This window comes from Tachysurus fulvidraco, chromosome 6 (genome assembly GCF_022655615.1).
Source record: "Tachysurus fulvidraco isolate hzauxx_2018 chromosome 6, HZAU_PFXX_2.0, whole genome shotgun sequence".
In the NCBI taxonomy this organism is placed as follows: Eukaryota; Metazoa; Chordata; class Actinopteri; order Siluriformes; family Bagridae; genus Tachysurus; species Tachysurus fulvidraco.
In genome coordinates this window covers 24,262,688-24,289,100 of record NC_062523.1, presented here as the reverse complement: position 1 = coordinate 24,289,100, position 26,413 = coordinate 24,262,688, and the positions used below count along the sequence as shown (strand labels likewise).

Here is a 26,413-nt window from a genome sequence, read left to right as displayed (position 1 = left end):
AAGCACATATTTCCGTACAGAAATCACATTGAAATTTGACATTTCAGAGACATTAAAGTGTGCATATTTATTTCTTAAAAGCAAGTTGAATTGGAGTGAATGAGGTCAAACTATATATTAATACAGAATAATATTAATAGACACAATGACATATAGAATGACACAAACAATATTAGATACAAATCACAAATTTGTATATAAAATACTCACTCATGCATTTATGGCTCTGTGTGTGTGTGTGTGTGTGTGTGTGTGTGTGTGTGTGTGTGTGTGTGTGTGTGTGTGTGTGTGTGTGTGTGTGTGTGTGTGTGTGTGTGTTTTGTGTGTGTGTGTGTGTGTGTGTGTGTGTGTGTGTGTGTGTGTGTGTGTGTGTGTGTGTGTGTGTAGACTGTTTAGTTATCTAGCAGCCATGACCTGCTTCTTTTTGCAGAAGGTCCTCTTCAGTGCGCAGGGGGAAGGTGTCAATAATAGTGAAGATCTCTGCTGCTGTGACTGGGTATGTGTAGCGCTGTTTGTCCACTCCCTGTTTGTCCAGCAGCACCAGACTAAATGAATTCTGAGACAGCTGCAGCAGCATTCTGTACAACACACACACACACATACACACACTGCTCATGTGTGGGCTCTAAATACTGTGAAGACAGTACTGAATTCTAAGTCTAGGAAAAGATGGACTTATAATTATATTAAGAAATATTACATTAGAGTATCTGCTGCCAAATCACATCTATGCTTATAAAGCTAGGATAATGCAAATGTGATAACAGTTCAGTAAACGAGAACTTAAACAGTACATTTACTCATTATTGGGCATTTGGCTGTTGCCCTTATCCAGACAGACATACAAAAGGTCTATTTTACCTCATATTTTAATGTCTATCAATGAATAAATCAAAAGTCGTTCACCATTTTACCGACTACTAAGTCAAAGATTGTTCAGTGGAGTGTCGCAAACAGTGAAATTCACCAGTGCTGCTGCACAAAATATTAGTATTCTTGAAATGCTTCTTGTCCAATCAAACTAATGAACCGGAACTTCTGTATAATTAAGTTTGAATATCTGGAAACCTCATTTGCAAGAAAGCGTGTACCAGTGGCAAATGAGCTGCTACTACACAAATGAGTTCGAGGCTGTTTTCACACTTAGATTTTTTTCCAGCTCAGGAACATTTGATGAAAGGCAAAAGCTGTTTTTAGCCTGGGAGCAGTCCATAAATTCAATTTATGCTCCTCTTTCTTCCATCTGTGGTGCAAACCACATCAGGTATAGAAGTTATAAGCTCTATGTACTACATGCCATGTAATGTGATAGGAGGAGACTGAAGCCCTTACTGATGTATATAACAACAAAGTATGAGTAAAGATCTTATACAAATACAACTCCTCATTTGAAGTTATTCCTGTACAATGAAATGGCATGCATTCAAAGACTGCTGTTCATCACCAGTAGAGTGTTACCAAAGAAAAATACATATTTGTTTGAACCTAAACGTCTACATTGCATCTAAAAATCGCATACTATATCAAGTTGCACAACTGAACCAAAGTTCAGAAGCAACTGTATATGAAAATAACCTATTCCTGCAAAAAGCCCTTCTCTCAGATGAGACCAAACCTGCTTCTGTGTATGGACATATTCAGATATTTACTATGAGGTTAGTATATACATCTAATAATAATCTAGAATTTTTATTCTGTTAATTCTTATTTCTTTTATTATTCGTTATTTCCTTTATCATTAATTATGTTTACCTTCTGCTTTATGTTTATGTTCTGTAAAGCTGCTTTGAGACAATGTCTATTGTAAAAAGCGCTATACAAATAAACTTGAATTGAATTGAATTGAAGTTAGACTATACCTGAGCTGTATGGCCAGTCCTGGAGGAATAATGTGGTATCTAATGCGTCCTATTTGAGCTGGATACCTTCCTACTATTTCAATCACAGTCACGTGTCTTAAGTCCAAGCCGCATTGTGCTTGCTGAAATGCATATTCACACAGAACATCTCACGAATATTATTAAAAAATAGCATAATTCATGAATCAATAAAGACACAATGCAGATAAGACAAGAAAGATCTATTACCTGTAAATTAGTCATTTGGAATCTGTAGTAATGGTTGGCCGCTGTGGGGGTGGAGATTATAAGCAGACGACGTTTCTCATAGAACTGGTCCAGGAGTTGGACAGCAGATCGAACCCCGACATTAATATTCATGGCTGGAATTAATAACAAGGAAGGAATATGGTAACTGAACAATGCAGTCTGTATTGCCATTGTGTTGTTTTGTGTCAATGTGTAATTTTACTATCCTCTATTAATATGTCATTCAGTATTATGGAGCTCACTGGATAAATTGTGAACATACTGAGTCTTCTGTCATGAATGGAAATCTCAGGATCTCCATTTTCTGGTAAGTGTCTTACAGTAACACATGTTCTATCTATAAAGTTATCTAGACATTTTAACACCAAAAGTTGATCTAGTAATCTTCTCTATGGAAAATGTAGCAGCTTCCAATTGTTAGGGTTTTTTATTAAAATGTCCTCCTTCACTGAGTTAACTACGACAAGCAGAAAAGTAGACAAAGCAATCCTAAGGAGTTTTGTACATGTGGGTGAGTGTTTTATGGAGGACAATACTGGCAAATAATTTGGGTGGAATTTTAAAGGTATTCAATTCATTTCTACAGCACTTTTAACAATTTCCCATTGTCTCAAAGCAGCTTTACAGATGTAGATATAATATATACAGAAGATATAATATATACAGAATAATAATAATAAGAAGAAGAAAAAATAAGGATAAATATAAATAAATAAATATATACAATTAAAGATTAAAATGAATTTAAAAAAGATCAACTTAAAATTTATAATACTATACTGTATACAGTATCTATCCCTATCCCTATTGAGCAAGCCGTAGGTGACGGCGGCAAGGAAAAACTCTCTGAGATGATATGAGGAAGAAACCTTGAGAGGAATCAGCCTCAGAAGGGAACCTCATCCTCATTTGGGCCTTCAGCAAATCAGTGAAGTGTAAATCTACCCTCTAGACAGCATTAGTTGCAGAGAACGGTAAACCTTTACATATTAGCACCTTAAGCTAGCAGAATAAAGCTGATAAACATGATATAAAATCGAAAGGGTACAGTAAAAAGTGGTTGAAGAGAAAGAACGAGGAGGTTTATTTCAAATTAGATCTTTATTTCCACAACTGATGGGATAGGTACTGTATGTAACAGCAAGACATATTTTATTGCAATTCAGTAAGTGACTTTCAGCATAAGTTATATGTTACATTTTTGGTTTTCTGCCAAAATGGTATCACAGGCATGACTTGCACCATATATAGCATGTTGAAAATAAATCATTTTAGAACATGTAAGTTTTCTGGGAAACACTTCATCTATGCTGGTATAAAACCATGAGTCAATCAAGCTGGCTGCATCGCTTATTACTGTAAACTGTAAACTTCTACAGTTCCACTTAACACCAACGTTTTATGCTTATTCATTGCTACTGTACTTTTCAGGGTACGTTTCTGTCAGAAACAGTATTAACAGTCCCAAAGTGTGCTAAGATGCCACCATTTCACCACCTCCACCAGTGTACAAAAGGCAGTGGGCCGTGTACAAAAGGCAGTTTGGCTTCAGGGTTTCATGCTGTTGGTGCTAAATCCTGACCCTATAACGTCTGTGTGCCTGAGCAGAAATCCAGACGTGTCCGAATAGGATACGACTTTCCAGTCCACAACTGTCCAGTTTTGGTGAATTTCTATTAGGTTTTCTTCTCACCACACGTATACAGAGTGATTATCTGAGTCACTGAAGCCTTTCTGTCATCTGTTTATCATCAAGTCAATATAGATGACTGACGGTCGTATTAAAAAGGTTATACATGAATTATACATGACTTGCTCTACATACCTGCACAGCTGGTTTCCATACCAGACCATTCCATGTTAAATTGGCAAACTCGGGCAGCACTGCCTCTCAGCTCGTAACCTCCCAGGCAGCGGAAATCACATGTTGCACCATAATTATCACCTGCACTGTCACACTTCATCCATCCATTTTCAGGCATTGAGAGGGGAGTGCAGCGGCGCACTGCAATGAGAGAAACATGAAGAGAAATTTCAAGGACTGGGTGCTAATAACAAATCGTAATATCAAATGGAGTTAAGATAGATCATTGTACAATGGAAATGGTGCTAGTATATCGCAGAGCACAATCACACATTATGAACAATTTTGATATTTCAGCCTACAAAACATGTCTTTGAACTGGGAAAGGAAACTGGAATACCTGGAGGAAACCCCCTGAAGCACATGGAATCGAACCGTTAACCCCAGAAGTGCCATGTTAATGTATTATTCACCTTTTACTCTGATGTTGAATTTACAGGTAGCTTTGTTTCCAGCCCGGTCCATTACAGTGTATGATTGTTTATGGTTTCCCTCTGTAAAGTATGTTCCTGGAGGCTTCCCCTTTAGTATTACACTGTAAAGCACAGAATGTTTATGGTTACAATGGACGTTATTGAACTACAAGAGCTGTAAATAAGCACATACTTCTCAGCATATCTTCAGGATACAGTGCAGCCTGTTATTACTTGTGTATGGCTTTGTACTTAATCACACATGATCCGAAAAGATTTAAACCATTTTGATATATAGCTGTGGATTGTAATATAATGCACAAGAGATCTAACGACAGGGATACTGTTGTGGCATGGATACATGTGTAGGTAGATAAACCACAAGAATACAAGGCAGTGACAGACAAAGCTAAGGAGCAGAAGAAAGGTTTATCATAATCAGAGGTTTAAATCCCACTGATGCCAAAGAGTCCAAAAGAGAAAAGAAATCAAAGCATCATTAGCCAATTGTGGGAGTCGGTGAGATTGCATGAAAGTGGGCATGAAAGAGGGCATAGGTCAAGTGTGATACAGTGCCTATGGTTCATTACTGATACATGAGCAGCAGTGTGAAAAGTTCAGGTGGCTGGCTTCACCTTTGGTACAGGAATATAATTATATCATATGAATCGTGTGTGTGTGTGTGTGTGTGTGTGTGTGTGTGTGTGTGTGTGTGTGTGTGTGTGTGTGTGTGTGTGTGTGTATGTGTGTGTGTGTGTGTGTGAGAGAGAGAGAAAAACTAACTCTGTGAGTATGCCATCTGCTGTGTCTACACCTTCCGGTGTATCCCAGGTGACTTTTGCAGTCACTTTTCCTGGCTCAGCTGTCTTCTCTTTCACATTTGGACACTTAATGACCGGTGGATCCAGATCTGTGAAAACAAGCACCTTAGCAACTAATGGCAATCGTAGCTTCAGTTCCCAAAGTATATAGATTGTTTGAGTTTGATTTTGGGTCATGATCATTTTACACACCCAGACACAGACTCTGGCCACCGCTCCAGGACTTGCTGCTTTGGCAAGTGACCCTGCGGTCTCCACGTTGTGTGTATCCTGGTGAACAGAAGTACTGGCAGTTGGAGTTGTAGTAGAAACCATCTGAACACTTAAACCCACCGTTAGATGGCATGGCCAGTGGTGGGCAGCGGACCTCTGCAAAAAAGTTAAGCAAGTGCTGATGTAAGAGTATGTTAATGGTAAATGTTCGATATTCTGCTGTCTGTTGAACGTTGTACATAAATATCATGTATGCATCTGTGTGAATCTGACCTCTGCAGGCATATTTTCCTGACCACTGTTTAGTGACCATGCAGAGTATCTCACTGCTGCCATGAAGCTCATAGCCTCTCTTGCAGTGGATCTTACAGCGAGTTCCCAAAACATTCTTATAATGTTCACCACGTGGTGTTTGGCAGCTTACTTGTCCATTTTTTACTTTGACTGGAGCACACCATGGCACACCTACACAAGACAGATAATTTTTGTACCCACACACAAAAAAGGTCACACAACTATGTTACAACAACCACAAGTTTATGGTCATCTCTAAACAGAACCCAAAATCATACTTACCTGAACTCACAGAGTGCCTTCAGAGTAGCCATGGATATAAAAGCAAAAAGTAGTATTGAGTGATGAAGGTGAAGAAGAACAGAGGAGCAAGTTTAGCCAAAGAGAAGGCCAGAGGAATCAGAAAAAAGAGCTAATAAAAAAACTGCGATGAAGACACGACTAAAAATACCAATCACAGACAGCGTGATGCAACCAGAAAGCCTGCTAAAGGTATACGTGTGTGTGGTGTGTGTGTATGTGTGTGTGTTTACCTGTGTTTCTTACATCCTCATCGTCAGTGTAAGGCCAGTAGCCCGACCCTGGAAAACAAGACGGCAAAAGAGAGCCAAGGACAGTCTGAATTGCCAGGGAATCACAGAGATTACAAAGACCCGCATGCTAGATGAATCTCTGATTCCCGCAATGTTGGCAATTTCTTTAAAACACAAACCAGTATTTGCTCCGAGTGGCTTGAGAACTTCATCCAGCAATGCAATGTTTAGTGTAAAACATGCATGTGCGTTCTGCTAATAAACAATGTTGACTCCATTGTTTTTGCATATATTTTCTTCAAACTGCATTCTTCCTTCTCCGTACCTCTAAAATATAATTCCAAAAAATTCTATCAGCTGCAAATTGGGAGAAGGACATTGAATATAATTTACTATCCGAAAAAAGGATATACTGTATGCACAAATTATAAACACGTAACTATACGTTCAGTTTATACTGCTGGTAAATAAGAATATATTCTCATTTAAATGAGAAAAATCTTATGTAAATATTTGTAAAGTTCTTCTGTGTAACTTGATATGATCAAATTGTTTACAATACAAATAACACAGTAGGTGTATCAGACCCATAAACACTGAGTGTATATTAAAAATGTGGAAGCTACCCGAGAACATCAGGCTAATTTGAGCTTTAAGGCAAAATACAATCTATCGAAAAAAATTGGACAAAAGTCACTGACTGATTGGCAGGTTCTCTCTCGTTTGTTTTTCAGAATAGGATCATTGCAAGTTTCTGGAAGGCAACAACGACTCCTACAGGAAATATGGTGAATTGCAGATGTTGGAGGTAGCAGTGCTGAACGGACAAGGACAGTACACACTGTTCTTACTGTTCTCAATACATTGTAATAGCTGAGATACTCCCTGGATAATTGTTAACCACTTGTATTTGAACATTAGATCAAGTTTTAAGCTGCTGTGGGTGAGGAGTGAGATGCTCTAATGCTCTACAGGTAATAATACCAATTCTTCAGCAACTTTGGTAGGTGCACAATTATTACTAATTATAATTAATTAGATTAATTAATTATTACTAAACATTACTAATGAAATGGCAAAGATGCATTATTTAGTTTTAAAGGTGGATACTTTTATACAGGTAAGGAATAAGCCACAAAGGCATGTTAAATTATATTAAAATGATTAACAACAGGGTGATGTAATGCAACCTGTTTTTATTTAACTGAAACATAACAGTACATATGTTATCCATTTTTAGTAATGTTTAATGTTCTGCAACATTCGTTACATCCAAAACAGTCAATACCTCACTAGCCTAAAGTTAATGATAAGAGATAATGCAGTTTGTCATTGTACCAAAAAACTGCTAAATTTTTTTTTCGTCCTGAAGACGTTATAACTATGACGGTTACAAACTGGGAACAGTGGTAAAAATGCCAAATTATCTCCATCCAACCATTTTCTGTAGCACTTATCATTTTAGCCTTTAGTCTTTGTCATGCAGCTCATACTCTACACCCTGGATGGGACATCAGTTCAGGATCAAACTTAATACCTTGGAGATGTGAGGCAGCGATGCCAACCACTGCACCACCATGCCACCCCTTCTCTATTACAGTCAACATGTAATTTTCTCTTCCATTTACATAGCTCGGGATAAACACAACTGCACTCCAATAGAAACAGGTTTCTGTGGTTTATTCCATTTAGATCAGTGGTGCATACTTACTGTAAACTAAAAACATGTTATCCTGACTGAAGTGAACCTTTAAGTTTAAACTAAACTACTAGCCATTACCCCATACATAGCTCTTCCTGCCGACCACAGTTAAACATAGCTCATCTCTTTACTTTATATGTACAGAATAATATCAGTAGGTAGAAATAGCAGTTCATGAGCCTAAGCAGCACTTAGATCCTCAAACACACACGTGCGCGCGCACACACACACACACACACACACACACACACACACACACACACACACACACACACACACACACACACACACTTTTCTTGGAAATCCTCTTTTTGCAAGTTTCTACCTTCAGATTAATATCCCAGGATTCTTGAAAAATATTTTTGTAGTCTAATCTGTGTGTGTGTGTGTGTGTGTGTGTGTGTGTGTGTGTGTGTGTGTGTGTGTGTGTGTGTGTGTGTGTGTGTGTGTGTGTGTATATGCTTGAGTGCTCCATGGTCCTCTTGGCAGATGGGTGCATCTGTTGAGCTCAGCAAAATGTTGTGCAACTCTACTCTCTTACAGAGACAAGTTTTCCACTCGCAGCAGGCTTTGCTGGATCAGTGTACATTTTGCTTCTCTTGCCATCTCTTTGATGTGACAGAGAACTACACAGCCTTACAGAATGCTGTTACAGCTAAAAGCACTTACACACACTTTACTGTTGCTTCATTTCAAAGCTTTCGGGGTCATAAAATGCGAGAATAGAATCCATCAATAATGTTTATTTAAGCTGTCGGTGGATTTTGGAGACACATCAGGACATAATATTGATACATTTGCAGTATTGTTATACATATGGTACAAACATGGTACTGCAGTATATGTACATATGGTAAAATAGACCTTAAAACACTCAGAAATGTCAGAACTAGGGATTTGGCAGGTTGTGTTTATTCTATCAATGCAAATCCGAGTCCTGGAACGTAGCTTCATGTTGCAACCTGTGTGAGATCTACCATACATACTAAACAGTTTGACCTATTACTTTTACACTCAGAGACTGACACACAACCCGCCTGTGTAACATGCCACACTTACACATCTGCAAGACACACAAACACTTACTGTGCAATACATGAACTCACTACTATGGCTAATGTGGCCTCATGAATGGTTCACATACTTACAAAGATTTTCCACTAAATCCTTCAGGAGCACTGCATACCAGTAATGACTTGAGTCAGACTGTAAATGATTCACTTTTATATGCATCATGCATGTGTACTTACTTCTCCCGGCGAATTCTGAGGGGGATTGCAACATGATCTTCAGGATTTTTCTCATGCAAGTTCTTATTTGGTATTTTGATTAAGCCTTTTTGAACCAATGCTTCAAGATGCACTTAGACCTGAGCTAAATGTGAAGGTGGATGCAGACAAGTTGAGTCTCTTTGTATAACTGAAATGTAAATGAGAACAGTGTGTAATGTTCTTGTACCTTAACTACTACTACTTATAATAATTATAATAATAATGATATACACTGCTTATAATACTAACAATTATAATACTATGGTGCTATAATAGTAATGTGTTCATTCCAGTATTTCTGCACAATTAATATTGTTTGAACATACAGTATTTAAACTGGTTGGCGCTGTAGTAGTTGGCGCTGTTTTTGTTTGCACTGTCTTTTGTCCTGCGCTGTCTTTTTGGTCTTTTGTCCTGTACTGTTTACACAAGGTTGTACAGATGCACTTTATGTTTCTAGGACTAACTTACTTAAGTCCTTAGCTCTGTCTGTGTTTTATGTAGCACCATGGTCCTGGAGAAATGTCTCTTTCACTGTGTACTGCAACACCTATATATGTTTAAAATGACAATAAAAGCTTCTTGACTTGACTTGACTTGCTTCCCTGGAAAAGGCTTTCATGTGATCATTTGGTCAACTTGGTAAAAATGGAAACTTGGAAAAAAAATGCTTCATTTTAGTCTTAAATTTAAATACATTTACCACAATTAATGGTTGGATTATGGTAAGATTAAAAAAAATGATTGCGGCAGCATTGTATATTTGACAGGTTGCTAGTTACATTAGTTAGTTGCTAGTTACAGGTTGCTAGGTTGCGTGGAATACGTACACGTTGTATATGTACACCTCTTCCAGAACAAATCATTTTAATGCCAAAAACTAACCAACAAGTAAGAATGAAAACTTAAAGTCTGCTCTTTCTGCCCTCATGACAGAAGCACCAATTGAAAAAGTCTTTTGAGCACATCAGTGATGAAAAGACGTATAATTTTGCGTACTATTTGTGTTGCACTGGGCTCAAGCTGTCGGTACCCATGAAAGCAGTAAACCTCTCCATCTCCTAAAAATCTGAGTTTAAACCCTGGTTTGGACAACAGATGATTGGACAACAGATGATCACTAAGATCACATATGAGGGAACGTGCCACATGCCAATTGTTCTGTTTGTCTTTTCATTAATTTATTTGGTGAAAGTGAAGTAAAGTCAGTGAACAGACATCAGAGCTGCTGGATTACACTTGGGAACAGTTGGATGAATGGGTACAGTGTTTCAGCCTCATTGACACTAATAGTTGGCAGTGTTTGCCCTGAAACCCACCCCCACCCACCTACCCACCAACCCACACACTCACACCCCACCTCTACCAACAAAAACCGTCCACGTAAACACACTCATAACACATTCAACCTCAGACCACACACGGCAGACCTCGAGGATTATATGCATTCCTCGTATTCTCATACAACAGCAGAATTCTCAGAACTCTTGAACGCTGCATATTCGCGTGCTATAAACCCCAAACTTGCGCACAGGGCACGAGGGAGCCTGCCGTCTCTTACCGTCATACGCGAGGCAGCAAGCGACCCGAAGTCCCACCAGCACACACAGACTCAGCCAGTTGTCCATGTTTAAAATTGTGCAGGAGCTGCTTCAGAATCCGTTGCATTCCTCCTCCTCCTCCTCCTCTTCCTCCCATCGAGCGCCGCCTCCTGTGCGAAACACGAGCTCCTCATCCTGTAGCTCTAAATCATATAAACCCTCATAGGAACCTCAGTGCTCTGTCATATAGGGAAAGGGTCCCTAGTTCTCCTCCTCATTATTATTATTAGTCCAATATGGCTATCAGTAACCAACGTTTCAGTTACACTCGAAAGAATTAATATCCTATATTGTATTTATTTACACTCACTAGCCACTTTATTAGGAACACAGCTGCACCTTCATGCATTTATCTAATTAGCCAACCAGGTGAGATAAAAACAAACAAACAAACAAACAAACAAACAAACAAACAGGCAGATACAGCAGATTCAAACTAGACCATCGATCATAAAGCAAAATCAGCTGCACTTTTATCAGTCTTTAACTGTCCAGAGTCTGTTTGCATTGTAGACTCATTCAATTGCTCAATTATAAAAGCATGGAACTCAAAGAGGTCTTCTGCTGGTGTAGTTCATCCACCTATAGGTTCAATCATTTGTAAATTTTGAGATGCTTTTCTGCTCATCACAGTTGTAAAGTGTGATTGTTTAATCAGACTTCCTGTCAGCTTTCCAATGATATCAACAAGGTGTTTCCATCCACAGAACTGCTTAGTGTTTTTGTGTAAATTATAGAGACGAATTTGTGTGAAATCAGCACAGGAGATCAGCAAAAACACAAACCAGCTAATTTGGTACCAATATCCATGTCACTGTTAGAGTGATCACGTATTTGTCTGTGTCTGATGTTTGACGTGAACATTAGCTTCCTGACCTGTATCTGCATATTTTGTATTCTGCTGCTGCCACATGGTTGGCTGATGAATGATCAGTTGTGCAGGTGAGTGTATGTATTAAGGATGCAAGAGATGTCTCTGTTTGCCATGTTATTTAAAGTTATTATTGGTAGGTATTGACCTAATTGTATAGTTAAAAAGGTCCAACTTAAGAGCTGTTAATATCACTTTTAACATACAGTGTAACTTTGGCTTCACTAAATAAATATTATCATGCATATATTTGCCTAATGTGCCCAAGGTTTATATTTGTTCAAAAATAAAATGACTTTAGGCCAATTTATGATTTATTTTATTTTCACATTAATTTATTAGTAACGTTTATTCATTCTAGTACTGCAAAATGTAATATAAGCTGAAAATAAATACAGTAAATTGATTTAATATTTATTTAATAATGAATATTGATCGTTTTTTAGAAATTCATATAATTCAATAATGTTTCATCATTATCAAATGAAGTAAAATCAAGTCAAGTCAAGAAGCTTTTATTGTCATTTTATTGCTTTCCTTTTTTGCTTTTATTGACTATATATATCTGACGTTGTACACAGTGAAATGAGATATTTTTCAGGAACATGGTGCTTCATAAAATGACATAAAGCTACATAAATTAACACAGAGCTAAGGACTTAAGTCCTAGCCACATACAGTGCAATATGTGCAACAGTTTGTGACAAACAGACTATACTATACATACACAACAAGACAAATACACAATATAGCGCTGACCTGTGTACATAGTTTAGAATATAAAGTACATTGTGCATAAAGTATATAGTACATTATCTCGTAATGTGTAATATTCTTAATATTCAAATAAATGTTTTATAAAATATAATTTTCATTTTCATTGCAGCAAAATACATTTTAAGTCAGTTCAGTGTTTGAGAGCCACATTTAATAAGCTGTATGGGTTTTCTAGGACATTCAGTAGAATCAAGTTTGCATGTATTGTTAATGCCAAAAGATGACTATTCAAAAGCAGTTCACCTCTATCTCTCATCCTTTACTCTAGTTCACATTTAATAACAGTAATCAGAAAAGCAGCTGTGGTATGTGGTAATAACAGTGTTGTGAGAACAAGCCTTCTGAACAATAACACAGGGAATTTCTGTCATTTTCTGTATTGTTCAGTGTAAATAAAATAAACACCATAAATGTGAACACTGCAGACATTTCTGCACATTTGCTAAATTGAATTAGCAGTATTTCATAATCCTAGTTCTGGAGGATTAAGTCAAGAGTCAAGAGAGTCAAGAAGCCATTATTGTCATTTCCAGCATAGCTGATGCAGTCCATAGTGAACATAGTGAGACAACGTTTCTCCAGGAACATGGTGCTACATAGAACAACACAGAGCTAAAGACTAAAGTAAGTTGTCCTTGCCACATAAAGTGCATCTGTGCAACCTATTGCAAAAAGTGTGAGGGTTCTATTTAAACATATTGACACTTGATGTAATAGCAGCAGTTTGATGAGGTATTGAAATGTGACGTGCAAAACAGCATGTAGTTTGATATACTGGTGATGCTGTAGACATGGATGTACAGTATATTGGATGAGGGTGTATTTGGTGCAGATCAGTGCAGTCCACACAGTCCACACATCTATTTGCTCATATCTTGACAGACAGTGAATAATGACATTTATAAAGAAACATCCAGTCTCTCTTCTATTCATCTTTTATATACATTTGTGATTTTAGTATGAATACACGACAGTGTTTGGCTTCCAGGGAACAAAACAGTATTCTATATTCATGTTTATAATCATATTTAAGATATGGAATGTTCATAATTTATTTTGCACAGTAAGGAAGCAGGTATAAATAGAAACTGTTAAAAGAGCAAATCTTTGAGGGACAGTAGCGTATTGTGGAACAACTCACTTTTTGTAGTATGGGATTCAAGACTGTAAATGATGTGTAGGAAAATTTGCACAAGCATAAAATGTGTTCACCAGGCATGAATTTTCCAGTAGTTTCTTTGTTCATAAGGTCTTTTATGGTCTAGATACTGTGGTATAATATTTTCCCAGAACTGAGTGTTCAAGGAAACAGCTTTATGTTTATGATCTTTCTTTTTTTTTTTACTCTTACTGATTTTTCATTGTCTTTCTTTTTCTTCACTTTCATCAGTTTTATTATTATTATTATTATTATTTATTGATTTATTTATTTTAAAGTATGTCTTCTCCTTTTCGTCAATTCTATCCCACGTTTCTCTGAATCACTGCCCTTTTTTATTTCTTTAAAAACATTCCATCTTCTGTGCCTTGCAGCTAACACTCGCCATCTTATGGTGATATACTTTTCTTTTCTTTTTTTTCTTTTATCTTCTGTCATCCTTAGCTTCATCGTTCAACGTTTTACTTCCCTCCTCTCATTTCTCTCCCATTTACTCTAGCTCTAGTGCCTCTAATTTTTTTCAGTTTGTTCAGGTCTTCCTCTCCCACTTGCTTAGTAAAGAATAATCATTTTCTCAGTCCAACTAATTATATTTCTTCATAACTTCTTCCTCTGATCTCTTTCCAGTCCTGTATGCCTTTTACCTTATACCGGTCACTACACCGTGACCTCCTGCCTTGTTGCTTTCCTCTTTCTCTTTTCCTGTTCCCTGATGCTAATTGGTACAGTGTTGTGCATCTTTATTTAAACCAATATGTGGGGATGCTAATTTGCATTTGTTGCCCAGGGTGATGAGAAGCAAAAAAAGATGAAAGGAAAAATCTTCCTCACTGGTAATGACATGTACTGCTTCAATTATTTGCAGCACGGAGCCAGAAAAAACAGGCAAAAAAATAGATGCTGTGTACATACTAGATAATTAGACAATTAATTTTCTCTTTCCATTCCTCAGACATTCTTGTATAAATTTTAGCATGTCTGGTAGACATCCCAGGTAACCTAGGAAAACTGAGGATATATATATCTGTACCTGGAGATAACCATATCAAGGTCTTGTCATCTAACTAGAGAAACTTTCCCCAAATTTCCCTAAATTGAGAAATTTCCCCATTGTGGGACGAATAAAGGTATATCTTATCTTATCTTAACTAGAGAACTCTAATACCATTACACAAACACAAAATATTGGTGTACGTCGGATCAACCTGATCTATCATTCTCTGCTTATATCTGTACTCATTGCTAGCATGACTTGTACATTTCTCCTTTACAATAGAGCTTGACATTTCTTTCTATTGAAGCCATTCAAATGCTTCTTCAGTCTGTTGATGTTTCAGGATCGGCCTACTACCACTGAGACTGGTTTAAAAAAAACATGGATGCACTTATCAAACTCTTCTCGGTTTCATCTATGAGCTTATAGCAAGGAACAAACCTCCTCCAGCTATAGTCAAACAATGATTAAAATCCCCTCCCGTATAAAATGATAATTCCTCTAACAGAAGTGTGATTGATAAAAAAAAATAAAAATTTAAAGTAACGAGAATTTAAAAATAACAAAAAGGCCCTTAACCCTCTGAAGTACCTCAGAAGCTTTGGAAAAATATTCCACTGTGCTGTTATGTATGTGTGCCAATAATAAAGGCTTCTTCTTCATCTTCACCTTCTTCTTCCTCTTCTTCTAACCAGTAGTCGAATAATATATCTGCCTGTGTGAACATAGCTTAAAATTAATTCAACTTATTCTCATTGTTCCAATATGTCATTTAATTCCAGTGTCTAGACCAACCTTAAACACCATTCGGACCCGTTTCCCTCAAAAAAACAAAACAAAAAAACAAACAAAAAAAAAAACACAAGGAGCCACAAATCCCTTTTGACATCTAAAATGAAGATAACGCTGCATATATCGTTTTTTTTACCTTTATGGAAAGGATAGAAAAACTGCAGTGTGTTCATTTATGAAATCAATGAACTGCTAACGAGTAAACGACACTTTATTTCTGCAAGCAAACAAAGTGTCCACACTGGGTTGAAGGTTACTTTAAATGTACAATGTCTAATTGAGAGCCCCCCCCCCCTTTTTTTTTCATTGGTTGTTGCGTTAAAGCTTTCCCCAGATAGTGCTATTTTCTGATTGGCTATTGCGTAGCCTTTTTTTGATTGGCTGATAAGTGTCAGGCTCGACTAAGAACCAGAGGAGACGCGCTTGATTCCTGCTCGGTTCCATAGAGACAGCGGTGCGGACTGATACATTTTGGGCGCTGCGGCTTATTAAATATATGATAAATAGCCCAAAAGTTTTTCTGCGTGAGAAATACGATGTGTGGCGGGAGAGCGTGAGAAAAGACCCAAATGCGTGACACTTGACAGCCCTACAAACCAAACCAAAACTGCGTCTGCTTCTGTGTCGGATTTCGCGAGTCGGCAGTTATGACGCATATTTTGAGCGACAAAACTAACTAACTAAAATAAGATATATTTAAATTAAATATTTATTTTCCAAATCTACAGGGAGCCGTAGCAGAGGGATGTAAAGAGGCACTTGCGGCTCCGCGGGTTGCCGACCCCTGGTCTAGACAAACAAAATAATAATGAACCACTACCACTTTTCTTGAACCACTATCAAAAATCACAAGCCATTTGGAAAGTACAGTATACACGGGTGCAGTTAAACAGTTAAATGTCAACCACGTGTACAGGTGGGCTGGGTTTACATGCTCATTCTGGGCGTACCTTATATGTAGGATCAGCCCTCGGCTGATGAAAGCGCACGAGGGTTCGAGTTAGAAAGTTTCAGCTTAATTCTATTCGGTGCTATAACACAAATCCCCAACACAATGTTTGCTCTAAGGTATACATTTATGCGCAGTTTTAAAACACTTCAGTCGAAACAGGCAAGGAATTTTAGGTAAGTGTTTATAAAATGTGTGTTTATATACCTTAAGGATATCTGGTAGATTGTAGTGTGTAGACAGTATAGCTGGGAATTATATCTATTGTGTTTTATGACACTAGATTGGGGAGAACATGCTTAGGATCTGTGGAGCTGAAGGGGTGCAGTTTTCTGACGCTTAAAGACTTCAACCCAGATGAGATCAGACACATCCTGAGGGTGTCTGCAGACCTGAAGCATCGTATCAAGCATGAAGGACAGGTATAAATATATGCAAAATTCCTTGACTTTTCATGATCATTTAGTACATTTGATGTTCTTGGATGAGGATAAGGTTTTTGTTTATTTTTAGTATCTTCCAATCCTTCAAGGCAAATCTATTGCCATGATATTTGAGAAGAGAAGCACAAGGACCCGCATATCGACTGAAACAGGTGCGACAGAGAGAATGAGTGTGTATGAAAGTTAGTAAAGTGTGTATGAGTTTCAGGCAAGAGAAATGTGGGTGAGGATCAAGCAACATGGTCAATGAGCACACTGAATACTAATGAATAGTGAATGAATGTAAGCAAAGGACAAAAATGCCACGTAGACAGCATGTGTGTTTGTGTGTGTGTGTGTGTGTGTCCAGGGTTTGCTCTGTTGGGTGGACATCCATGTTTCCTCACCCCTCAGGATATTCACCTGGGTGTAAATGAGAGCATAAAAGACACAGCCAGGTTAAACTCAAATTTATGTACATATTAATATTGGTGACATGTACATACACATCCTCAGATTAAACTGATGCATATTTCACCTTTATGCACACTGTAGTAAAAATCAGCCTTGCATGTGTGTTGCAGAGTGCTCTCCAGCATGACTGATATTGTGTTAGCCCGGGTGTACAGTCACTCAACTTTGCAGCAGTTGGATAAGGAAGCATCAGTACCGATCATAAACGGCCTCTCTGATCTTTACCATCCTATACAGATACTAGCTGATCTACTCACACTGCAGGTACACACACACACACACACACACACACACACACACACACACACACAAACTCACACAGATGTTTAGCTGGCATTGATGGTCTCCTTATCCTTTGCTCTGTCTTGTTGTAGGAGCATTACGGGTCCTTGAAGGGCCTGACAGTGTCATGGATAGGTGATGGTAACAATGTCCTCCATTCCTTCATGATGTCATTGGCCAAATTGGGTGTCAATCTGAGAATAGCCACCCCAAAGGTTTGACCCAACTCAATTTCTGAGTGTCCATGACTCTCAAAATGTTTATATTTTGTATGTATGTGCTACATCTTGTAGCAGAAAGTAATTAAAGAATTTATCCGGTGTTTGTTCTCATTCGCAGGGTTATGAGCCAGATGATAATGTCACTAGGGAGGCAATGCGTCTTTCTAAAGAGGTGATGGAAGTGCTTGGGTTAACTCAATTTTTTTATTGCACTGACACAAAATTTCACATTTACAAATCCCTGTTTCTGTTAAACAAAATCCATACAAATCATACCCCAAGGAGCTATTCTTACTTTACTGTTTAATCAAAAAAAATGATGAATTCTGACTCTAAACTCTCACAGCTAAAACTGCAGCTACTTAACTGTGTAGTCTGGAAATATTTGGGAGGTGGGAATCATCCTCTGGTTATAACAAGTCATGATCATGGATTTGTAAATAATACCTGTCAATATATCTGTGTGCATTCTGTAGTTTGGGACAGAGTTGCACCTGTTTACAGAGCCAATAGAGGCAGCTCGGGGCAGCAATGTGCTGGTGACAGACACATGGATTAGCATGGGCCAGGAAGATGAAAAGAAGAAGAGGCTAAATGATTTCCATGGCTACCAGATCACCATGCAGGTAAATGAGTCCTTATAAGCTCTTTTGCATATGATAAAGAACAGACCACTTTTTCATTAGTTTTTTTTTTCAATTTCTCCAAATAAGTTCCTTAGTTGCACAGACTAGCACTAGGCGCTTTGGAGAAAATGTATGTGTATCTTTCACATCCTGTGCTTTCACCTTGAGCTAATTGGATTTTGTGCCAGGCAAAATTTACTAACTTATGTTCTGACTCCTTCTTTTGGCAGACAAGCAGTTTTTTATGTGTCTTCCATATTACTTAATAAATTATTGATGCTATGGCTAAACTGCAGATGATGGCACCTCTGCAGTCTGTGCAATTCTTGAACTGTCAGCTTTCGGTTGTTTTTATTACCCTCCGTCTCACACTGTATGCTCATGAATAAACTTCCAGGCAAAATAGACATTTTTATTATTGTTATTGATTATTCTTCATTAGTTGCCCTTTCTGAAACATCTAATTTTATTCATCAGGAAAAACATTAGGAGTTGGAATTACAAACTGATTGAGTCTATTCTGCGATCTGATCTAATTCTCAGACAGGAAGTGTTGCAGCGCCAGACTGGACTTTCTTGCACTGTCTACCACGAAAGTCAGAAGAAGTGGACGATGAGGTTTTCTACTCACCACGCTCACTGGTGTTTCCTGAAGCTGAAAACCGCAAATGGACCATTATGGTAATATGTTATATGGGTTATGTGGGTTCTTTGGTGTGTGGTATTATGTGTGAATTTGGACATAAGCACATATAAATATGTTTATTGTATTAATGCATAATTCTTGTCGTTCTCTATAGGGGTTGATTGTATGTATCCTGACTGACTACAGTCCTCAGATCCCTAAACTGAAACTGTAATGTTTCACAACTGAACTCCAGAGCATGTAACACACAAGTCTTTCAATAAGTCAATCTTTCTTCATTAGTTTATCTCGAGTAGTCACCTTATTCTGTTCAAGGTCATCGTCAGAGCAGAAGGCTATCCCACAAATACAAAGTACGAGTCATTAATACACCTGGGATGCTTATTCACATCTCACAGTCTATAAAGAATAGCCATGTCTCTTTCACTTCAATGTTTAGACTATTTCATCAGTTTGTTTAATTTTACTTACTGGTTTTATGGATTTAAAGTTGAAAGAAAGAACAGCTCCACTGTGTGGCAGGTTAAACCTGGGAAGCTGCTTGTGGATTAATTCACTCTGTAACCTACAGGGGGCAATATCAGCATGTATAAAAACTGGGCAAATTAAATTATATCACGTTTGCTTATTTTTTTGTACTTGTGTTACTTTTTACACTCCATATTCATTTTAGTGTTTTTATATATATATATATATATATATATATATATATATATATATATATATATATATATATATATATACTTGAAAAAGGGTTTATGGTAAAATGTTTGTGTTTAAATTATGAATATTTATTTAGTAATAAGTGATTCATTATTTTTGCATTAAAAGACCCTTGCAGCTCTTGCTTAGTATATTTATAGTATAATCAGGCCTGGCTCTAGCAATGATAGTGGGTCCCATATATAATTTGACCAAGGCCCTCTTCATAACCTTTTGCCCCAGTGTCCTCTTCAAGATAGTGATGAGATGGTGGCAGAATTAAGATTGAATGAATATTTTATGCATCATGATCTCTCAGCAGGAAACTTTACCCGGAATGCTGCAAAGTCGACATAAGGCAAAAACTCTGGGTGCAACTACAAGGTCACTCAGGAGTCATCTGGCCACCAATACACACAACACAAGCTTATTCATGTCAACTGCAGCCAAATGCATCTGGCGGGGGGGACGGACTTTCTTTTTTTTTAACAGTCTCTGCAGCAAGTCTAGTACTGTAGGAACTATGCAGTGCACCGGATACAGATGATTTTAAGGTGTCCTCTAGAGTGCTGGGTGTCAGTCCTCAACCTGCACTTCACTTAACACTCAGTCAAACCCAGGTATGGTTCAGATAACCTGGCAGGGTGCCAAACCTAAGCTGCCATTTGGGACAACAGATCATGACAGCTCAGGGATAAGTCTGCAAAGTGGTCTCATAAAAAGCAAAATAAAGGGTATAACATCAGCAGAAAGGTCTAACTGTGCACTGCCAAAGTTATCCCTGATCTGGGACACCACTTCTGGATATCACACTCCCAGGCTTATGTGTTCTGTTGACACATTTGAGCTCCATAAGCCACTTTTGCCTTTGTATAAACATACTGCATACCAGCAAGTGAGAGAAGCATCTGTGGTAACTTTTTAATGGAATGATGAGGGAACATAAGTACCTATCTTCCAAATATAGACCGATTATTATGACTCTGGCCATCTGACTGCAATAAACTTTTTGTAAAATTCCATTGATTATAAAGTACTGTACTAATTATTTCTTTGGCCAAACTGGGTGTCAATTTCAGAATAGCCACCCAAAAGTTTTGCCCCTAACTCATCTTCTGAGTGTTTATGACTATACAAATATATGTTTCTGTGCACTAACCTTCTGGCAGAATGAAATGAAAGCACTTATTTAGCATTATGCTCTGTCTTACTCACTCGTGCTAATGTCAATCAGGAAGCATGGTGTCTCTCTCTAAACAGGAATGACAGGACAGCTCTGATATGTAACACAATGCAAACTGAATTCTTGTAAATCCTTTTTCTCTATATAAAAAAAGTTCTGTTTCATTTCTTTTAATCACAATGGCCAGCAAGAATGGACAGGATACCTCCATGTGCATGTGTTTACAACAAGTTCAATTGCAAATTTTATCACATGCAACTTTTATGTCTGGCTGAAGTTTCGGTATACTTGTACACACACACACACACACACACTTGTGCACATGCACAAGAATGTATCCTGTGGAATCTTACCAACCCTGGAGGCTGTACAGGATTCCAAGAAGAACAGCTGCTTACCTATAGGAACTAGTATTCTTTAGTCATGCCACTAGAAGAGCTATAGTTTGTATTATTATTTTTATTATATTTAATAATAATATTATTTATTATATATTATTTTACTAGTATCAAATGGAGGGCACGGTGGCTTAGTGGGTAGCACGTTTGCAGTCACACCTCCAGGGTTGGGGGTTCGATTCCTGCCTCCGCCTTGTGTTTGTGGAGTTTGCATGTTCTCCACGTGTCTCGGGGGTTTCCTCCGGGTACTCCGGTTTCCTCCCCGGTCCAAAGACATACATGGTAGGTTGATTGGCATCTCTGGAAAATTGTCCGTAGTGTGTGATTACGTGAGTGAATGAGAGTGTGTGTGTGTGTGTCCTGCGATGGGTTGGCACTCCACCCAGGGTGTATCCTGCCTTGATGCCCGATGATGCCTGAGATAGGCACAGGCTCCCCGTGACCCGAGAAGTTCAGATAAGCAGTAGAAAATGAATGAATAGTATCAAATGACCAGCTAACATAAAATAAAATTAGCAAATTTTATAATGATCTATTTGCAAGCTTCATAATTCCATAATAGCATTTTGGGCTCAAAATATTTATGCTTATGTATAACTTTATGTTGTGGGTGCGTGTCGAGGGGCGAGGGTTTGGGGTTGGCTTTGCTCAGGCTGCTGAGGGTTGTAACGTGCTGGTGATGCTCTCATGGATTGACATGGGAATGGGAAAATGAGAAGAATAAAAAGAAGAAAGGTTTCCATGGCTACCTGGAACTCAATCAGGGAGAAGCACCGTTTTGTAAAGCAGAAATATGCGTAAGTAATTATTGCTGCACTATAAAACATTACAACATGGTTAAAATTAAAAACATAACTGAAAGTTCACCTGCTGCCTTAAAAAAGTGAGCAAACTCAACTTACAGTAAAACTAAGCTTTGCCTCAGCTCACAAGTAGTCAACACAATGGATTATTGGTTGGAAATGGAAAGTTTTTAAACTTCTCTATCTTCTCCTCTTTAAAAAAGTTTACATAACATAATCAAGCTACTGTACAATGTCCTACAGTGTGTGGTGTGCTGCAGGACAAAAAGTTGATCAATGTAGGACTGGTTTAGACAGGTCATTGTCTTACTTTCTTCATATTAACCTGATAATTAAACATAAGAGATCATGAGTTTGAATTCTGATCTCATCGGAATGTGTGACTGGAATTTTATAAAAGCATAATCTGCCCTGCTGTTTGGCAGGAATCATTTGTTCCTTTGACATTAACAACAAAACTAGTTAGCTAATGTATATGAAAAAAGGCAGTTAGTTCTATAGCCAGTATATCTTGTCCTAACATTAGGAGTTGGGAGGTACTGATGTGACAGCTTTACACCCCATTACCTCAAACCTACCAACACCCATTAGGGTTGGTCAGACAAGATGGTTTCCACAAAACTCCTTATTGAAACACAATGGCTTAACAATGTCCTACTGTAATAGCCCTTACAAAGCACTGAAGGCTGCATATTTATATTGTTTTACATCCTGGGTCAGAAAAACCTAACTATCACTCAGACAAATGTTTAATTGTCATGAAAAGTGTTTAAAATTGGACACCATGCAGGATTTTTTGCTTGCAAGTGCCACCGATAAAGGGACATAAAAGCAGATATTTGCTATTTTTTAAATGAGGAAGGCAGGACTTTTTTTCTTTAAGTATTTTTTTTTATCTGATGGTGGCAGCTACATGAAACCATGAAGTCTATGATTATTCACCTACAGCAGAATCTTCCATATATGTGTGGAAGTGTCTTCCATATATATTCTACTTGTATAAGACAGACTAACTCTGTTCTGTTATCTGATTGGATATCTGACAGAAACTGCAGATACTCCAGTCTGGGCATTTTGCAGTCATCGTGCGCACTTTCACTGTTTCACTGCACTGTTCTCCGATCTATTTTCCTTTATTGTGTATGCACATTTTTATCCTTCCCTTTGTTGACATTGACATAGAAACTTAGAATTAAGTTCAGTAAGAAATAATAATTTTACTTTTAGTCAGTTACTTCCAGTGCTACTGAATAATTCTCAGGATTATGTTGCTGACGATTACGCCCTTAAACAACACTCTTATTTCTTGCTCAGTTTAATGCTTTTAGAAAAAAATAATGCTTTAGTAAAATGTAATTAACTAATATGTATTGTTAACTTAACTATAATGAATTATTATATTAACTAATGTAATATAAATTGTTTTAAATTCTTAAATGATAACTATAAGATATTACAAGATTTTTACAGACTATAACAAGGCAATAAGCTCAAATTCTTTGTCTGTTGCTGTTCACCTTTTATTTTTCTTTTTTTCTTTGACCTTGACAAAAGGTTTGTTCAACATGAACTATAGATATTAGCTACACTTCTGTGTGAAAGGAAGTGAGCAAGAGAGAACTATCGGAAGGGAGTGGTACAGAAAGAGCCATACATGGCTAAAGTAGTGGAGCAGGTTTTTGCCCAGTGAGACATTCTCATAATGCCAGAAGCATCTCAATTGAGACACTGGTTCATTGTGTGTTTAATGTCTGTTTTGACTGAAAACCCTATAACTAGTGAATATATCAGTCATCACTGTTTACATTTAAAGCAGCCTCTGCCATTGTGAATGTGTGTGTGTGTGTGTGTGTGTGTGTGTGTGTGTGTGTGTGTGTGTGTGTGTGTGTGTGTGTTGAGGGTGGTTGATCCTTACTCAAAGCACTCGAAAAATTCTATCAAAACTTTACAAATCGGTCTGATGATAAGTCAAATCAGAGGAATGTCGCATATAAACAACAGAACCACAAAAGCATGGATCCATCCATCCATCCATCCATCCATCCATCCATCCATCCATCCATCCATCTTCTACCGCTTATCCGGGGCTGGGTCGCGGGGGCAGCAGTCTAAGCATGGATGCCCAGACTTCCCTCTCCCCAGACACTTCCTCCAGCTCTTCCGGGGGAATACCGAGGCGTTCCCAGGCAGGCCCGAAAGAGCGACGTGGGGCTGATCTCCTGTGTGCCCACCACCTGCAGGAGAAACCGTAAGGGGCCGGTGCAATGTGGATTGGGTGGCAGTCGAAGGCGGGGGCCTCGGCGACCCAATCCCCAGACATGGAATCTGGCACTAGGGACAAAAGCATGGGTCCAAAACTTTATTCAAATGACCATATATGTTCATCACATGTTGAAAAATGAAATTTGCTGTGGGTAATTCTTTGCAATGAAGTTGCATAAAATAACTAAATGAGAAATTGAAATTTTAATTTCCAAACCTTAATTTTATGTGCGCACGATTAAAAGTCTAAGCATTGGATCCACATTTTCCACATTTGCATATTTGTAAACTGTTCTATTTATGTTTCTACTACTGTATGTAAATGGTTCTGCAATGTCTGGAGCTCGCTCCCAAGAATTTCACTCACCAAGGCACATGTGCCGTGGTGATGTGACAATAAAGGTGACTTGACTTGACTTTACTTTAGCTAAGGCTCTCTAGCTGTGCAAAAATGATTATGTAATGCAAATTAAAACTTTAACCTTTAATTAAAAAAAGCACCCTTTCATTATGTATCAACTGAAAAGGAGCAGTAGTCGTGAGTTTACTCCAGTTCACAAATACTTGCATGTGATTGGAGAAGAAAGTATTATGTCCCGCCCTTTACTCAAGACCAAGGTTTTTGATAGGTTTAATAGGTCACACCACAGGTCAGTGTATTAATATTCATAATTTTTTTTCTTGTCTTCGTCGTTACAGTTAATTAATTATATAATCATATCATATAATTTTAAGTCCTACAACAAATTAACTTGTTAAAAATTAATTGATTTTATTTAAAAAAAAACACACACAAAACACAATAAGACTCCTAGATAATTAACATCAGCCTAGAATATAATAGTAGCCTATGTTGTTGGAGAGAACAACATTGCGTTTTTTTTTATAATGCCATAAATCAAAGTCACTGTATGTCATATATAAATGGTTAAAGAGCCATCTGAAGTGATTAGAAAAAAAAAACATTTCACAATGAGTTATAGTTTCAACAAGCCTTGTTCAGTAGTCTGGTGTTGGGTTTGTAGCAGCAGGAATCCAGTTATTCTCTCGGTGTAATCCGGATTAACCGGTTTGTGAGCCCATGTCCTCACTATATAAGCATCAGGTGGAGAGCAGGTCAAGATAGAAATTCAACCTCAAAGAAGATAGACTGTGAACCTACGTAGGCCGTTTTGGTTCTTTATTTATATATTTATTTGAATTTTGCTTTACCCAAGGAGATTTTTAAACATGATGCGCATGACTGAGCTTCAGAGCCAGAAGAATTCTCTGTTCACGGCTATGAACCGCTTTATCGGCGCCGTGAACAACATGGACGAGACGGTGATGGTGCCGAGTCTGCTGCGTGACGTGCCGCATGCGAGCATCGGTGAGGCTGGAGATTACCTGCGTGCCGCAGAGGCTGACATGTACACCTACTACACCCAGCTAAAAAACATTCGCAATGAGATCGAGTGGGGAGCCGTGCTGCGAGGCGAGGACCCGCAGAGACCTGTGGAGAAAGCAGCCGAGCCTGCAGAGTTGGAGAGTCTGCTGCGTTTCCATCTGAAGGGGCTGTACGGTGTACTGTCCAAACTCACCAGCCACGCCAACGAGCTCACCGACCGCTACAAGGAAGAGATCGGCATAGCTGGATGGGGACAATGAGACAGAAAGACTGGCGAAGGCTCAAACCCTCATGCCGGGGTACTGAAAGTATTTCCTTTTGGGACTAAAGTCATGTTCGGTGTTGACCAATGCTGATGTCGAGTGTTAAGCCACCTACCTGTTTGCACAAATCTTAGTTCCTCAAATAATACTAGTATACCTTGTATACCTGAGATACACTGTATTTGGGAACCGTGTTATATTGTAATGCATAGAGAGAGTGGGCAGAGGACTAACTGGTCTTGTGATGCAATCTCTCTCTTGCATCAACCCTTCAACTCTACAGAAAGTTTTAATTGTTGAATGTATTTATTTTTATTGTGTAACCTATTCAAAGGTAGTTTCACTGAAAGGAAAATGATTTGAAACTACCTGTAAGTCAATG

At 38.1% G+C, this 26,413-nt stretch overlaps 3 protein-coding genes across 4 annotated transcripts in view; 2 read left to right on the top strand and 1 right to left on the bottom strand.

Annotated features, from left to right (window-relative positions):
* Positions 1–301: 301 nt before the first annotated feature.
* srpx (sushi-repeat containing protein X-linked) lies at positions 302–10,919 on the bottom strand. Its single transcript, XM_027143641.2, has 10 exons — positions 10,781–10,919; positions 6,247–6,294; positions 5,693–5,884; positions 5,399–5,575; positions 5,169–5,295; positions 4,386–4,507; positions 3,934–4,113; positions 2,088–2,221; positions 1,860–1,981; positions 302–578 (listed from the first exon to the last, which is right to left on the bottom strand). The coding sequence occupies exons 1-10, from the start codon at positions 10,845–10,847 to the stop codon at positions 401–403; spliced, it is 1,347 nt and encodes a 448-aa protein (XP_026999442.2). The 5' UTR covers positions 10,848–10,919; the 3' UTR covers positions 302–400.
* On the top strand, positions 7,072–19,661 carry otc (ornithine transcarbamylase). 2 transcript variants are annotated; one of them, XM_047815226.1, is made up of 10 exons: positions 7,072–7,220; positions 16,646–16,784; positions 16,876–16,957; positions 17,155–17,242; positions 17,369–17,522; positions 17,633–17,755; positions 17,880–17,933; positions 18,238–18,387; positions 18,931–19,068; positions 19,188–19,661. In XM_047815226.1, exons 1-10 carry the CDS (start codon positions 7,210–7,212, stop codon positions 19,245–19,247), a joined length of 999 nt encoding a protein of 332 aa, XP_047671182.1. In that variant the 5' UTR covers positions 7,072–7,209; the 3' UTR covers positions 19,248–19,661. The 2 variants fall into 2 exon arrangements, with proteins under 2 accessions (XP_047671182.1, XP_026999443.1); XM_027143642.2 differs by lacking the exon at positions 7,072–7,220 and adding an exon at positions 16,097–16,538.
* A 5,701-nt stretch (positions 19,662–25,362) lies between these two features.
* The window catches only part of mid1ip1a (MID1 interacting protein 1a), a 1,212-nt gene continuing 161 nt past the window's right edge, over positions 25,363–26,413 (top strand). Inside the window, exon 1 of the mRNA XM_027143548.2 lies at positions 25,363–26,413. This exon is cut by the window's right edge and continues 161 nt beyond it. Within this exon, the coding sequence (XP_026999349.1) occupies positions 25,612–26,028 (417 nt within the window). The 5' untranslated portion in view covers positions 25,363–25,611 and the 3' untranslated portion in view covers positions 26,029–26,413.

Bases quoted from the DNA above. Each gene is read 5' to 3' on its own strand.
- otc (XM_027143642.2), top strand. From the start codon at position 16,468: ATGTTTGCTCTAAGGTATACATTTATGCGCAGTTTTAAAACACTTCAG. The intron at 16,539-16,645 runs GTAAGTGTTTAT...TTATGACACTAG, and splicing joins AAACAGGCAAGGAATTTTAG to ATTGGGGAGAACATGCTTAG. The intron at 17,243-17,368 runs GTTAAACTCAAA...TGTGTGTTGCAG, and splicing joins AGCATAAAAGACACAGCCAG to AGTGCTCTCCAGCATGACTG.
- srpx (XM_027143641.2), bottom strand. From the start codon at position 10,847: ATGGACAACTGGCTGAGTCTGTGTGTGCTGGTGGGACTTCGGGTCGCT. The intron at 6,295-10,780 runs GTAAGAGACGGC...CTTGTTTTCCAG, and splicing joins TTGCTGCCTCGCGTATGACG to GGTCGGGCTACTGGCCTTAC. The intron at 5,296-5,398 runs GTGTGTAAAATG...TTGTTTTCACAG, and splicing joins TGGCCAGAGTCTGTGTCTGG to ATCTGGATCCACCGGTCATT.